At 39.0% G+C, this 15,947-nt stretch overlaps 1 protein-coding gene across 2 annotated transcripts in view; it reads right to left on the bottom strand.

The window, feature by feature from the left end:
* GALNTL6 (polypeptide N-acetylgalactosaminyltransferase like 6) overlaps positions 1 to 15,947 on the bottom strand; it is a 1,271,092-nt gene that overhangs the window by 220,558 nt on the left and 1,034,587 nt on the right. For both annotated transcript variants that reach the window (XM_010363999.2, XM_010364000.1), the window contains one exon: positions 12,700 to 12,883. In XM_010363999.2, the coding sequence (XP_010362301.1) occupies positions 12,700 to 12,883 (184 nt within the window). The remainder of the gene's footprint in view (positions 1 to 12,699; positions 12,884 to 15,947) is intronic.

The raw sequence follows: 15,947 nt of genomic DNA, 5'->3' as shown, positions 1-15,947 counted from the left end.
TTCATGCCCACTTGAGTTGTAACTGTATGTTTCAAACCTGCTCCATATGCTACAATTACCATCTGAGATGGTTTCTATTACTACAAAAAGTTAAAATGTAAATTCTTTGAGCAGTGTTAAGCAAAGGAAAGAACATTTAGCTAGCCTGTATTCTTCACTAACTTCAAATTGGTGGAATGACTGGGGGATGGATGTGGGGAGGAGGGAAATATGGCCTGATCCCACGCTGGCTTCTGTATGTGCAGATCCCCATTCTCTCAGCCATGCATAGCTTTCCCCTACAATTTCCCTCCTCTTACATGGTATTCAAACCTGGCTTTCTTTTATTTTGTGGCTTGTGATTTAATCATTCTTTCTCTCATGTATACTTTTACCTTATCCACCACTTTACTCAATTTCTCCCTTTGTGTACCACTTCTGGAAGGCCTTGGATGAGTTTTCCCACCAATCCAGTGCAGGCTGGAAGACCCTAAGCTCCTGCTCTCCTGCCCTGGCTCACCTCAATCCCAGAAGCAGGATCTGGGCTGAGTCTTGGGCTTCCAACCTAGTTCCCACTGATAGAAAAATAAGCTAACATGCTGGAGGAAGACACAGAAATGGCAAACATCTTCGTGTTACCACCAAGCTCCATCAGTGAAAAAGACTGGAGCAGGAAGGTGCCCTCGAGGTCACTTTTGAATCGGAAGCTGCGACCTGGAGTGGCCAACCAGCACAAGGCTTTCCACTGGCGGCCTGGCCTCAACCTTTCCACTGAATTATGCCATATAATCTCCCTCCCTCCCTCCAGCAAGAGTCCATTTTGTCTCATTTTTATTGGCACTCCAGGACACAAAAACAGACATTTCTTTCTCTTAAATGTATTTCCAGGTGGATCTATACCAAGAAATATTAGACAAAGAAAAAAAAAGAAAGAAAGATAACCAAAAAAAAAAAAAAAAAAAAAAAGGAAAAAAGAATTGTCCCACCAATTTAGCATCATAGCCATTGCTTGATTATTTCATTGAAGGAGGGAGTGATGATCTTGTCAAAACCAGTGCCTCTGTGGATGTAGCCTCACTTTAGATACTTAGCTTAGATCCAGATAAATAATCCAAGCAGCAAACAGTAAAGACTAATGACTTCTGTCACAGATAAGCTCATGAAAGTCTGTTATTTTCTAGTGTCACTTAACTCTATTTACATCAGGGGAGTGTGTGCGGTACTATTTTATTTTTTAAAAATTTGCTCTGACTTTGTTAGAGGATTGAGATAGGGAATTCTCTCATTTCTGAAGGTTTCTCACCTTAAGCCAATCCCACCTACCTCCACTAGTGATCCTGAACAAAGTCAGCCCCACTGAGAAGATAGCAGCATAGACTCAAAGCCAGATTTTGTTTCTTTTTCACTCCTATTATTCATATGTATCCACTTTCTTAAAAAAAAAAAGTCATTTGAAGCAATTTACACACACGCAGACACATTCACATACACACATACATAATATAATATATACTCACATATACATATAAATAATATAAATACATAACCTGATATCAATTTATTAGTTATATGTGTGTACACATACACACATACACACACACACACTCTATACCATGGAAGTCAGGTTCTGACTGAAAGCCCTGGTGGCCAACTCTGTTCCCTCTCTGTGGCAGAGTAATAGAGTAATTCAGGACTAGAGACTCCTCGCTGACTCCTGGATACAGATTCTAGTTTTCATCATTTCTTTACATATAACTGTGAAGGCTTCAACGGCATGCCACATGTAAGGCTTAGTTTTCTTCGCTAGACTTTAGATCCATACATATTGTTCAGGCTTGTTATGCCCTCCCATTCTAAGACCGTAGTCTATATATATAAGTTCTAAGATGACACTGCCATCAAGCCCACTGGCCCTTCCCAGCCCTACTCTCAAGCGTGTAATTTTGGTCAACCCTCTTGAAATCCATTGTTCCCACCAGCTTGGGCTCTAGGTGGTGTCTAGAATCTAGACAGCATAAGATGCTTATAGCATCTCGTTATTTGTTAGAAAAGGACAGAACTGAAGATCAATATCATTACCTGGCCCTCTTGTTAAAGATGTTGTTATCTCCTAGGTTGTGGTTTTAAAAATGATTTTAATTTTCGTTCATGGTGTAAAGGACTTCAGGAAGGCCTTCCAGTTTTTCTAAAATATTTATTTATCATCTTTCTTCCTTCTACATACTGGATAAATGCCTTCTATTGTCTTCTTCATTTCTTCCTTTTCTTCTTTACTTTCTACCACTCCCCTATAGGAATTTATGCTCTATTTAGACTGCTCTGTGGGTGACACCCTATAAATAATTGTGCTCAGTCCTGCCACAACATTTTCTGTAGCTAGCATCCTTTTCTGAAAAACTGTCATCTCTTTTTCAAATATACACAACCTTGTCTGACCACTTCTTCCAATCTTACTATTTCTTTCATCCATTCAATCAATACTGTTGGGTGTCTTTTATGCACAGGGACTAGGTGCTAGTGACACAGCACTGAGTGAATGGAAGAAAACAGTGCTCCCTGCCCTTATGGAGTTTACATTCTAATATTGATGTTGAAATGATTAGGCAAAAAGAATGACTGAATGGAAGAAAACTGTGCTCCCTTACCTTATGGAGTTTACATTCTAATATTGATGTTGAAATGATTAGAAAAAAAGAAGAGTTTTTGAACTAAGAAGAAAAGCAAAGAGGAGAGCAGAGCTGAAGGTGACATTTTAGCAATGAAGCTTTGGGTGAGAAAATGAAGTGAAATGAAGCTAATATATAGGCCTTGGGCCTATAGCCCTGTCTGCAGGGAGGGAAGAGGAAGATTAGGTGAATGGCAGAACATTTTGTTTAATTCTGCCATGCTCTGGTATCATGTTATCGGGACAGAATCAACATTGCTGAACTTCAGGTGCTGGGAAGGGGGCTGTGACAGTATTTTCACAGGTGCATGGAAGTTTCTCCCTTAGCTAAAGGAAGCAAGATTTCAGTTAAAGAAGACTAGGGAGCCAGAAAGAAGAGAGTGGGGCATTATATCCTAGAGGACAGAATCCATGAAAATGCCCAGCTAAGGAATAAATGAGACGAAGTCAAGTCACATCTTAAGGGTAGGGAAGGGACAGAGCAAATTACCTTCACACATTAGACAGACAGACAGACTCAGGACACCAGTTGGGGAAGCAAAACAAAGTGGATAATAGTTCATATAACAGGTAAATGGACTAAAAAACAAACAAACAAACAAACAAAAACCCTACAAAACACAGTCATCAATCCATTCGTGAACTTCACAGTTCAACACCCAGGGAGCCATTGCTATGTCTTAGGTGGTGCAGTTTTATCTATAACTATTGGGTGGTCCTGGAGTTCTAGGGGTGGTTGGCATGAAGAATTCAAACCCTAGCCTGACTATGGAGGAGCTATCTAACCTGGCAGCAGTGAAGCAAGACCAAGAATGAGATCAGAAGTCCAAAGTTCAAGAGGCGATATTACCAAAGAAATACAGAGGATAGTTAGAACACAAGTCACTGTAAGATTTGGGTAGAGAAGAGCAGTGCATTCTGGAGTTCCACAGAGACCATGGTCCTGAGTGGCTGGTATGCAAGAGTGAACACCTCTTTCAGGATGGATGAACGGGTCTCATCGTCTTTTAAAATAGTGCACATAACCTACCAGGCTACCTATGATTGAATGGCCCTTGCAGAAGTCTCAGTGAAAAACAAGCAGTTCAAGAGTCCAGATACATGGTCAGGAACCAGAAAGAGGAGGTCTCAAAGCCCAAGCTATCCCAGGAACCCAGACATCTCAAGAGACCAAGACAAACTGAAGAAAAGCAGAGAGGTACAGTAGAATTATTACAGGGATTGTTAATTTAGAAATTAATTTGGTTAATATCTCTCTTTTTTTTTTTTTTTTTTGAGATGGAGTCTCGCTCTGTCGCCCAGGCTGGAGTGCAGTGGCCAGATTTCGGCTCACTGCAAGCTCCGCCTCCCAGGTTTACGCCATTCTCCTACCTCAGCCTCCCGAGTAGCTGGGACTACAGGCACCCGCCACCTCGCCCGGCTAGTTTTTTTTTTTGTATTTTTTAGTAGAGACGGGGGTTCACCGTGTTAGCCAGGATGGTCTCCATCTCCTGACCTTGTGATCCGCCCATCTCGGCCTCCTAAAGTGCTGGGATTACAGGCTTGAGCCACTGCGCCAGGCCTTGTTAATATCATTTTAACTGTTAAAGGAAGGAGAAAGTCATAGGAACATCCTGTTGAGGTAAAGATCACACCCACAAGCAGAGGGAAGAAAGAAACAGTCATTTCTGATTCTGACAAGGGAAAAGAGATTGTTGCTACCCCTTACAGAGAATTTCTTTGTCAAATGTGATTTCCCTGCAGACTGGGGGCCCAGGGCAGCCAGGGGCCTCCAGAGCCAAGCAATGGGGGAGGGGGCTTCAAAAGGAGAGATGGGTAATTTACAACTTTGCTTTGGAACATCTCTGCCCATGTTATACTATTTTACTTTACATTTAAAAAATCTTCAGTGAGTGTTTATTCTGGGCTTTCAAAGGAGATTGGTTTTATTCAATATTTTGATTAGTTTTTTAAACACTTGAGCCATTTCTACTCCTTTATTCTCACCTTCTGTAGATTAGGACACCATTTAAAAGTTTGACAGTCTTTTCCCTAAACATTTTGTCCTTTTGCGGTTGTCAAATATTGAATTAGATCTTGTTATAAACAGACCAGAAGCTGGCATTGTTGACATTTCCCTTCATTAGTAACTGAAAGCTGACATTTTCAACCTATCAGCTCTAGACTGGTCTAATGATAAGAACACAGTATGGGGAACAAGGCAATCTGTTTCCTTTCCTGCTCTTATTATGAACTCGCTATGAAACATTAATTGACAAAACGACTTCACTTAATGGGTGCCTAAGTTTCTCTTACAAGGAGAGTAAAAGAAAATTATTGATTAACCCTAGGATTCAAAGTCTGAATGAATGAAAGAAGGCATTAACTTGAGTCCTATGAGATTATTGATTAAACCTAAGATTTGAAATCTGAATGAATGAATGAAGGCGTTGATTTGAGTCCTGATTTTGTCCCTTATTCATTATTATAGTGTTTTCATTTCTTTGGTTCTCACTCCATTTGCAAAATTAGAAAACCACAATATCTATTTTAACCTATTCAAAAGGAGTATTACATAGAGTTAATTAGATAATGTAGTGAGTGCTTTACATATGGTGAAGTGCTAAACAGATGTTAGTTTTCATATTACATACTACATAGGTTTCATTAAATAGACTCTTTGGCCAGTGTAATTGAGGGGCTTCTGGAATAATGAGAAGTTCAGGCAAGATCTGTGGTTGTGGTTGTGGTTGTGGTTGTGAAGAGCTGAAGACCTAGTTAACTCTCCTGGAAATTGTCTCTAGACTAAACTGATTAACATAGATTCTAATCTAATCCCTCAAATGTTTGGAACTTCAGTTTTGAAACCTCAATCATAGAGAATTACATGGTTGGAGGTTGAGGTCAAGGAGCACATACTTTGGTAGTTTTATGTATCAATTTGACTTTTTGAGGAGGAGGAAGATTTGTAGCAATTGCATGGAGATCTGCAAAATTTGTGAGAATATTGACTTGAGAAGCAGGGAATGAACAAAGTTCTCCCACTCTACCAAATGGATATTCCAGGCTCTGCAGGTATCCTAACAGGGGCAGGAGAGAATAAAAGGGAGGATGAACAGTATCTAATTAAACTTAGAGGTGAAAGTGGAGAAAACCCCCAAAGTTATCCTTCTAAGCTTATATTCTACATTAAATTCAGTTTTGACCAGTCCCTTTTTCCATAGGAAATCAATTTCATGCTTTACTGATTTTGATTAAATGTAGAATTAATAATATTGGGTGAAAACCTATGTGGAAAGAGTTTTGTGTAAAACAGATTATCTTTATTTTCAAATTCTGAGTAGGCTCATGTACCCCTAACCCTCAGTGAAATTTACCCAAGGGGGATGCTAAAATTTTGAAGGTAAATTGGTGCCATCAACAAGGTTCTGATAAAAGCTAATAGTTTATTCTAGGCATCAAGTAAGTTGATCCTCAATCTGTTGTTATCTCCTTTGTGTTAATAAGGTGAAGCTTCTATGTCCACCAAGGAGAAAGAGCCCCTCTTCCTCCAGATTAGTCAACCCAAACCTGGGTCTTCAGCATTATGAACAGAGGCTCGATCTTAGCCTTACTTACACTCTCCACTGGGCACCCTGGTGCAGGCACAAGTCTATCTGTAGGAGGCAGACCTGGAGTGATTTTGTTTGGCCCAGTGTCCTGAATGTGTTTTGAAATAAGACTTTCTGTAAGGATTGGTAAAGGTTAGTGATGTTTTGACTTTAACGACATTCACTTATCAGCTGCATTGTCGTGTTTTAGGGAAGAAGTAATTGTACTCTCTGAAGGTTTTTTCCCTATTTGAGTATGATTATTCCTTAACCACTAGAGAATGTGTCTTCTCTAAGTAGAATGGGAGGGGAAAATCTCCATGGAATCGTGGGAATTCTTACTCTGCGTTCTTACTCCTATTTGCTGTGTAGACTTGGGAAAACTGCTTCACCTCTATGAGCCTGAATCATCTCATTTGTAAAAATTACATATTTCATAGGCTTGAAATAAGGATTCAATGGGTTAAGAAGATATGCAAATTTCCTAGCAAAGTGCCTGACCCATAGTAGTAGACATTTAACAACTGTTAATTTCCCCTTCATCAACATGTGTGAAAGAAAGAACAGCATGGAATGATGAGTCAGCAGCCCCAGATTCTAGTAGTAGCTGTTAAATTTGCTAGTGGTGATACTGGATAAGTCATTTAGACTGTATAGCTTAGGTTTCCTCGTTTGTAAACAATGAGAAGTTGAATTGTCTCTAAGGTTTCTTCTAGCTTGATGAATTTATGATTATTTGTACTTTTCTTCTGATTTTATTCTAAGCCTAAATTTAGCAGAAAGTTATATTTGTTACCTAAGAACCACTGACTTTCACACGGTGTTGGCATTAGCACTTTCTCACATTCTTATACAAGAAAGAGAGTCTGCAAATTCTGCACGGTGTCCCTTGGAAGAACAAAGGGAGGTACTATCAGTAAATCTATAGAAAGCATTCCACTTTCATGTGACAGTGATACAACTCTCTGTAGCAGAGAGGTAGAATTTTCTCCATTTTAGCGTGGGCTATGCCTCACACTTCTGGATTGCAGAACCAGCTCACAAGGATCTCACCTTTGGCCTATGTCAGAGGATCTTTCATGTCTGAAGTGCCTACCTTGAGGTCTTTGGCAATGGGTCACAGCTATTGCTCTCCGTGCCTAGGGACATTTGTAGGCTAGATATTGGCCCTGGATGAGGAATTACTGAATTCAGACTGATATGTCTATGGAACATAGTGGTTTCTGAGAGAATAGAATGGATAATTGTGGCTGGGTGTGGTGGCTCATGCCTGTAATCCCAACACTTGGGAGGCTAAGGTGGGCAGATCATGAGGTCAGGGGTTCGAGACCAGCCTGACCAACATGGTGAAACCCCATCTCTACTAAAAATCCAAAAATTAGCCAGGCATGGTGGTGTGCGCCTGTAATCCCAGCTACTCAGGAGGCTGAGGCAGGAGAACCTCTTGAACCTGGGAGGCAGAGGTTGCAGTGAGATGAGATCATGCCATTGCACTCCAGCCTGGGCAACAGAGTGAGATTTTTGTCTCCAAAAAAAAAAAAAAAAAAAAAAAAAAAAGGATGATTGTAGCCTGTGAATGTTTTCCCCATTGCTGTGTGTATATATTTATTATATTTATTTTAAACATTTTAGAAATTGGTGGTATAAATAGATGGAAAATAGAGAATGTCAGTTCTCTAATAAGTCTAGGCAAGAATTCCATCGATGGTGATTAAAACTCTTAGTTCTAGAAGTCTTTAAGGAATTGTGAAGATCTATCTGAGGAAGACTGGCAGTGCAAAGATAATTTTCCCACAATCACAAAGACAGAATAGAGGTGGATTCCGAAAAATATAATCAACTTGCAAAATTGAATGAACTGCTGACTCGATTCTTTGTATTTAGCAAAAGGAAGCATGATATCTAGGAACCTGCATACATTCTCTAGAAATTAACTTGATTTTTACAGTTGACAGAGTCATGTATTAGGGTCTGGATACCTGATATACTGGATGGACTATTTCATGCTGCCCTTGGAGACAAGTTGGAGAAACGTTAGTAGTATTGCAGCAGTGAAGTGAACTTACATATATTGATGTGTTACATCAATGAGTGTGAACTTTTACAAGATTCTAGTAGACTTGGAAAACATGGTGATAGAACTGAAAATATGTAGCCTGGAAAAGAAAAATGTTTTGTTGTTTTCCCTCTTGAGTAGTATGGGCATGGCAACTGTTCTCAAATATTTCTAATAGCTCTGTCATTAAAGACCAATTCAATATTCCTTGTATCTCGAGTAGGACAATTTGGGATCAGAAAGGCAGAATTTCTTCATGCAAGGGAAAACATGTCTGTCAATAAGTCTAATAGAAAGGATATCTTTTGAGGGAGGAAATTTACTTTAAAGATGAGTTACTGCAGAGGTTGGATGCCTGTCTTGGACATTGTCTAGTGGTTGCTCACATTGAAGGGAATTTGGACAAGATAATTTCTTCGGGCCCACTCTAAACTTTTAGAAAGGAAACAAACATCTTTCTCTTTGTCATCATGGCTGAAGGAGCATATTATGTTTTGTTACATAGAAAAGTCTTTCATTTTTAAGTGCCCTGATTCAAGATGGACCAGTAATGAGAAAACCATCTAAAAGCCATGAATAACAAGAATTTTCTCAAGGCATTACCTCATGATAAAAGCCATCAGAAAGAGGGAGCATTCTGGTTTCTTCCTTAATAAATAACCCCAAATATTTAATTTAAAAAATTAAATTAAAAATTTATTTTAATTTAATTTTGTTGTGTTTTTGTGTTTGAGACAGGCTAGAATGCAGTGGTGCGATCATGGCTCACTGTGGCCTCAACCTCTTAGGCTTAGGTGTTCTGTGCACCTCAGCCTCCCAAGTAGCTGGGACTATAGTCATGTAAAATTGAATAAACTGCCCCACTAATTTTTTTTTTTTTTTTTTTTTTCATAGAGACAAGGTTTTGCTATGTTGCCCAGGCTTGTCTCAAACTCCTGGGCTCAAGCAATCTGTCCGCCTTGGTCTCCCGAAGTGCTGGGATTACAGGTGAGAGCAACTGCTCCTGGCCCCAAAATATTTCTCTCTCTCTCTTTTTTTTGGAGACGGAGTCTGGCTCTGTTGCCCAGGCTCAAGTACAGTGGCACAATCTCTGCTCACTGCAACCTCCACCTCCCAAGTTCAAGTGATTCTCCTGCCTCAGCCTCCCAAGTAGCTGGGACTACAGGCACCCACCACCATGCCCAGCTAATTGTTGTATTTTTAGTAAAGGCAAGGTTTCACTGTATTGGCCAGGCTGGTCTTGAACTCCTGATCTCAAATGATCCATCCACCTCAGCCTCCCAAAGTGCTGGGATTGCAGGCGCAAGTCACCATGCCCAGCCAAAATATTTCTTAAATGTATCCAGTCCAATAGGAATTATGACCACTATATAATAATTTGAATCATGAATGTTGCTTTTTCTCTTACATTCTAGTAGCAGTTTGTTGAAAAACAGGATCCCTTTGTAAATATCAGTAAATATTTTCTTAATGCTCAAAGTTATCCATGAGTTTTCCTTTTCTTTTCTAGTCAGATTGTTGAAGGTCTTGATTCCTAGTTTAGAAAGTTGGTAGATGTTGACCTCTTTCATTGTGTAGTCTACGTGAAGAAATACAGTTTATCTGACATCAGGTTCATATATGCCTTATAACTGAAGTTGAATATTTGAGAAATGACATTTATACCTACCCACTAGTATAACCCTCTAAAATTTTCAATTGAATTCAATCCAATTCATTAATAATTAAATACTGTTAATGCCCCACTACTTTCACAGAATTTTCAGCTTGAAAAACACTGCTCTAATCAATAGTCATTGAAAATTCAAGTAATGGCAGAATAAATGAGATAATTCAAATCTTGTCACATAAGACATTTGATAAACTTGCTGAAGAAAGATAAATTTTGAATCCTTATTGTATGAAAAGTCCTGGGGTTTGCGATACGTTTGCACATTCTTCTTTGTTTCCCTTCTTCCCAGCTTTTCAGCCTCCTCTCCCTATCTTCCCACAGAAAACCACACTCTTTGGCAGCAGCCTCTTGAAACGTGAAAGACTATAAGAAAGATGTATAGATAGACTGCCTTCATTCTGTGCACCTTAAAGCTTTACAGCTAGAGAAGCAAGTTTTAGCCTAAAGCTTGTCTGTTTATGAGCACATTCAGGTGACTGCCGTGATAATGAAATTGCCGATACACTGCTCAGAGCTGCTTGGGTAACCATTCTTTTATTATCAGGACGGCAAACATGGTTTATAAGATCAAAGTGGACACCTCCTGCAAGTTACATTTATTACAGGAGGCTAAAGTGTCCACATTCCTAGGAATCAATAAGACTTAAGGCAGAAAGATAGTAATATGCAATAGATGAATGCAATTTTTGACAGTTCAACAACCACCTAAGTAGGTGACAGAAACAAGAGGTAACCTAGTTCTGAAAGTTACCAATTCTGCCAGCTCTGTGGTTAAGCAAGGTGCTTGATATTGCAATAGCCATAGTCAGAGTCAGCCTGACAAAAATTTTGACTGTCAATACAGGCACTGAGAATGCTTTTATAATTGTCTCCACTGCAGATTCCTCTGATAGCATTTTGATCCCACTGTTTCAGGAAGCAGGACCCCTACTTGCTATCACAGTGCAAATAAAGTAAAGGTCATTATAACCAGTCACTATCACGGCATTTGGGAAGCCAGCCTGGGTGAGTTCCAGCCCATAAAACATGGTACTTTCGCATTGTAGTGGCCGAACTGTGGCTCTTCTGCTGTGGGCTGGCATCTAATAACAGTTCTACCATGGTTAAGGCCTTTTGTACTCCTCTCCACATGCATGTTTTAAAAATTTTTTACATTTAAAACGTTTTAAATTTATTTTCTTTTCTCATCTATATTTTAAACTGACATATAAAAGTTGTATATATTTATGATGTACAACGTGATGTTTTGAAATACGTACACATTGTGGAATGGCTAAATCAAGCTAATTAACATATGCATCACCTCACACCCTTGTCACTCGTCCCACCTTAAGCCCCTCTCTGTCAAGATTTTCAGATGGTTACCTTCAGAGAAGTCTGAAGAGCATCTGAGCTAAGCCCACTTCAAATGCTTATTAGAAACACTTTTGCTTAGATTACTAAAAAGCTTTTCTAGTAGTTTTGAATATCTGTGAAATTTTGGCCAAAGCATTTGAGGAAGTAATAAAGGTCCTTTATTATTTCTTTTCAAAAACTCTCCAGTAAGTGGAGAGTCAAAAGAGGCTGAACTCCAGAAGCTCTGGATATTTAATGAGAGCGCTTTATTTTACGAAAGAAACGACTTCTCTAGCGTGGTATCAAGCTAACAGTCTTCTGAAATTCCCTTTGCTTCCCCAGGAATTCATTTTTCTAAAGACTAGAAGTGTAGGAAACATTTTCCTGATAATTGTGAAATGTTACTGTAATTTAAACTGTTAGTGTCAGAGAAGCGGTTTTTGTACTCAGTAGCTTCTTTACTGCAAACTTTTACAGCCCATATTATTGATGAAAAGACAATAAAATTTAATGCATTTTAAATGGACTCAGAGTGTGCAAAGCTTGATCCCAGACATTTTTATTTCTCTTGTACTAAGAAAAACCTATATAATAGTTTAAAAATAACAACTTTAGTGATGTCAAAGCGTGCAGTATGAGGAATAGATATATAGTATATCTTGGGTTATCTCTGGGCTAACTGTTGGAAAAAGTTTACCATTTACTATGAATGGTCTTGATAGTCTGTCAAACGAAACTATACATATTTTTTTCTTTTTCTTTAAATTTATACTTCTCATGTCCACACTGAAAAAACAGGATGTCGTTTGGTAGAAATTAATCATTAGATCATTGCTGTACCTTCTTCTCTGTACAGTATGTACTTAAATTAGGGGCAGGATTATCAAAGATAATTGACTCTGGATATATCACTTTGACTGAATTCTCCATGTTTCCGTTGTGGGAACACCTGCTTAGGAGCACACTTCCATTATAGGTAAACAATTTCCAACAGGGTGTAGAAAGTAGGCTTAAACACTGGTTCGTATTTTATATCAATTTCTAATAAAAGAAAAACAAAATAGTTGTTTTCAGTAATCCTTTAGGGAAAAGTCCAAAGAACTGAGACACCTGAAAATAAGAAAGCGTCTAAGAAGGGAACATGCCTTCCTTCTATGTGTATTTTCTGTTTATGCATTTTTGTGGTTCTTTCATCTGTACAGTTTCATGCTTAGCAAAGTTTAAGAAGGGGTGATCCATGAATTCAGCACAGCTTGTAATTTTCTACAGAGTGTAGGTCTGACCTTTCTCTGATGTTTTGCGTATTGTTACCACCTGTTTTATTCCATTTTGTTAGAGATAATTGTCTTCTTGAGCCCAGGTTTAACACTGCAATGAGTTACCTGCCCTCACTCCCTTGGCCCCTCCCTTGGCTGCTACTCACTCAAAAGGGTCGCTGGGATCTGCCCTCTGGAGCTCTGGAGGGATGGGGATTCTTTTGTAGTACATTTCCCAGTCGAAGGCTCCTCGCATGGCATCCCCAGCTTGTGCCTCATACCCAAAGTGATTGTGGTCAATGACATCGATCATGGGACACACGATGGTTTTGTGGTTTAGTGCAATTTGGTCTGAAAAATGAAAGCACAAAATAGGAAATGACATGCCTGCCTAGGTCATCTATCATTTTTCAGCAAAGAGAAGCCTGTAGTCCCCTACTAATGCGTAACCTTGTAGCCTTGGCTCCCTGTCGTCCTTAGAGCACTTTTCGGGAATCTCTGAATTCTGAACTTAACGTGATGGGACAGCGATTAGGTCCAATTAGAGTTGTTGTATTTTCCTTTAAGAAAGTTATGTCCCAGAGAGACTTGTAGAAGTCCATTTAGCTCTCCCTCTGTCACATTTTTGCTCTGACCTGTCCCCAATCTGTCATTTTATCGTGCATCCAACATGCGCAGAGTACAAACAGTACTTGTGTTCTTTCAAGCATACTGCTGGAGGCTGCTGAGAAAATACTGGCCTGCTTTCCGGAGGTTCCAAAATGTAAATATTTAACTTCATGGATCTTGTGGCATCTAATCTCATATCAATCATGGTGGCTGCTCTCCTATAAATGCTGACAGATCATACATAGAATTCTTTGCTCTCAGGTGTGCCAGAGATTTTTCCAAGTCCTATTTTGCCGCTGTTCATGGAGCTAAACTCTGTTGATCAAAGCTATACATTTTCTTCCCTCATCATATTTGAAAAAGTATTATGTGATATTTATACTACTGCGATTACTTCTGCTACTCTTAAATTCTTGAGTAACTACCAAGTGATTTATTCTCATGCTATTCCTAATACTCTCAGCAACCCTGTAGGGTAACTATTATTGTTATCCCCAATTTATGTGTGAGGAAGGTAAGATTAGAGAAATTAAATAACTTGTCAAGGGTTATGCAGTTTTTGAGAGCAATAAACAAGATGCAACCTCTGTTTAACAATCCAGTTTCAAACCTGACCTTTCGATTGTTCGATTGTTCTCATGGTAGCAGAGAGGTGATTTGTATTTTCAGTTCCAGCACCTTCCTTTCCTATGTGGCTATGGTTATTGTAATGACTTAACAGGTAGCACAGGGCATTGGCATTTGCATCCTTTGTTTTAGCTAGAATACGGTAACTTTCTTTCCAAGAATGTAAATTTAGTTGATATTTATTGTAACAGACCAGTGCTGTCTAATAGGCAGACCTTCTTGTTATTCGGAAGACCTTTAGATGTGACAATAAACAAGTAAAAAACAGATATCATTTAGCACAATTAGGAAGTTTGGTGATTTCCATATCATATTTTGTTTCCCCAGAGATTGTGGAGTAAATGTAATTTGTTTTGGGGATAAAGTTCCTGCAGTAAGGAAACTGTCTGTTTGCTTCAGAAGTTTGTTTCTCTTAAGCATAGGATAAAAAGCATAAGGTTTTACTGGTTGTAATAATAAGCAGTTTTATTCTGATGACACTGATGAAACAGGGATGGAAACCACAGAATTTTGTGAACACTTTCCCTTCTAGGTCTATATGCCTTTCCATCCGTCCGTCCGTCCGTCCATCCATCCATCCATCCATCCATCCATCCATCCATCCATCTATTTATCCATCCAGTCATTCTTTTCATATTTCAACAATTATTTATTGATTTGAAACTATGTGCTAGTCACTTTTTCTAGGTTCTGGGGATACCATGATGAATAACATCACAAACAATTCTGTCTTTAGGAATGAAGCAAAGACAATTAATGAACATAATAAATAGCTAAATTATATAGTGTTTTAAAAGGTGATAAATGAGATGGGAAAAAAATAAAACAGAGGAAGGGGAATGCAGGATACTGGAGTGTGGAAAGGGTTACGATTTTAGAGCATGGTCCTGGTAAGCCACAGAGAGCCAGAGGTGGGCTTAGTCTTACTTTAGTTTAATTAGCAGATGAAGAGACCCCCCCCCACCCCCAGCACCATTTCTAGTTAATCTCCACCAAGGGATGGCTAAGCATTTTTTTTTTTTTTTTTTTTTTTTTTACCAGGGCAAGCCTTATAATGGGTTGAGATGTCTTTGACAGAGGAGACCGTCGTTGCTGGGTCCAGAATATTTTTTATCTCATCCCTGCAGGTATTTTAGCATTAAAGTTTCGGTGACTTTCTTCAATCAAATTCATAATCAGGTTGATTTATAAGTTCCTTGACCATCAAGGAGTCCCAAGGTGACCCAAAGAGAATGTGTCTGTTAAAGTAACTGTCAACTTTTCCTTCAAATTTCCTTTTCACTCTTATCCAGCTGTACTAGCTTAGGTTGAAAGCAGCATGACTAATTTTTCATCCAAGGCTTGTTCCTACATTTCAATTTCCAGGGATCAAACAAACAGACTTAATGGGAAATTGAAATTCAGGTATAATCCCAAGGTGAAAAATGAGCCAAGAAACTGTGTGGCTCTGCCTGTTTTTTCATTTTGGATGATGTGTCAAGACACTGATAGAGGAAAATAAAAAAAGATAGTGATCCTGAACTTGAATCATTTCTTATCCATCAGGACTACAGGAAATGAAATACTTTAATGAGAAATGTGGGTTGTGGGTTTCTCTTACTCTTTTTTTTTCTGTCTTCTTCTTTTTAGTTAGATTCATAGTGAACAATCAGACACTCAATAATTGGCATTTAGGGATTTGCTTTGATTCATAAATAAATTAGGCCTTTTGCTGACTTCCTTGAGTATTCAACATCATATAGGTCAAATTCTGTTTGAGGGAATCTCACTGTTGCTGATGAAGCTCTAAATTGCTGTGTCCTTGGACAAGGTACTTTTAATTAAAGGCTCAGAGGAGTCTCTGACTGCAGGGGCACCGAAACGTTCTGGTGGATTAGGATAGCTGGGCAGTCATCTGTGCAGGGGTACGTGGCTGGGCAATGTGGTGGGGGGTGTTGGGTGCTGGTTGTTTCCTGTTTTAAATCCTATACAATTTCAATTGATTTTTCCCCCAACATCTTTTACTAATGGAGATTTGCTGGTTCTTGCTGAAAACCTACACAGTAGTCAATAGCAAACTGTTCTTTCTGAGACAGCTATTGTGAAGGCAGTTGCTAGTGACTTTAGTTCCAAGGCCAGGGATATTTTTACAATAAAAGTTGATTTAGCAAAGTCAGAAAGGAGAACACTATGTGTGCAC

The sequence above is a fragment of the Rhinopithecus roxellana genome, chromosome 2 (assembly GCF_007565055.1).
Source record: "Rhinopithecus roxellana isolate Shanxi Qingling chromosome 2, ASM756505v1, whole genome shotgun sequence".
Taxonomy (NCBI): Eukaryota; Metazoa; Chordata; class Mammalia; order Primates; family Cercopithecidae; genus Rhinopithecus; species Rhinopithecus roxellana.
This window is presented reverse-complemented; position numbering and strand designations above follow the sequence as displayed.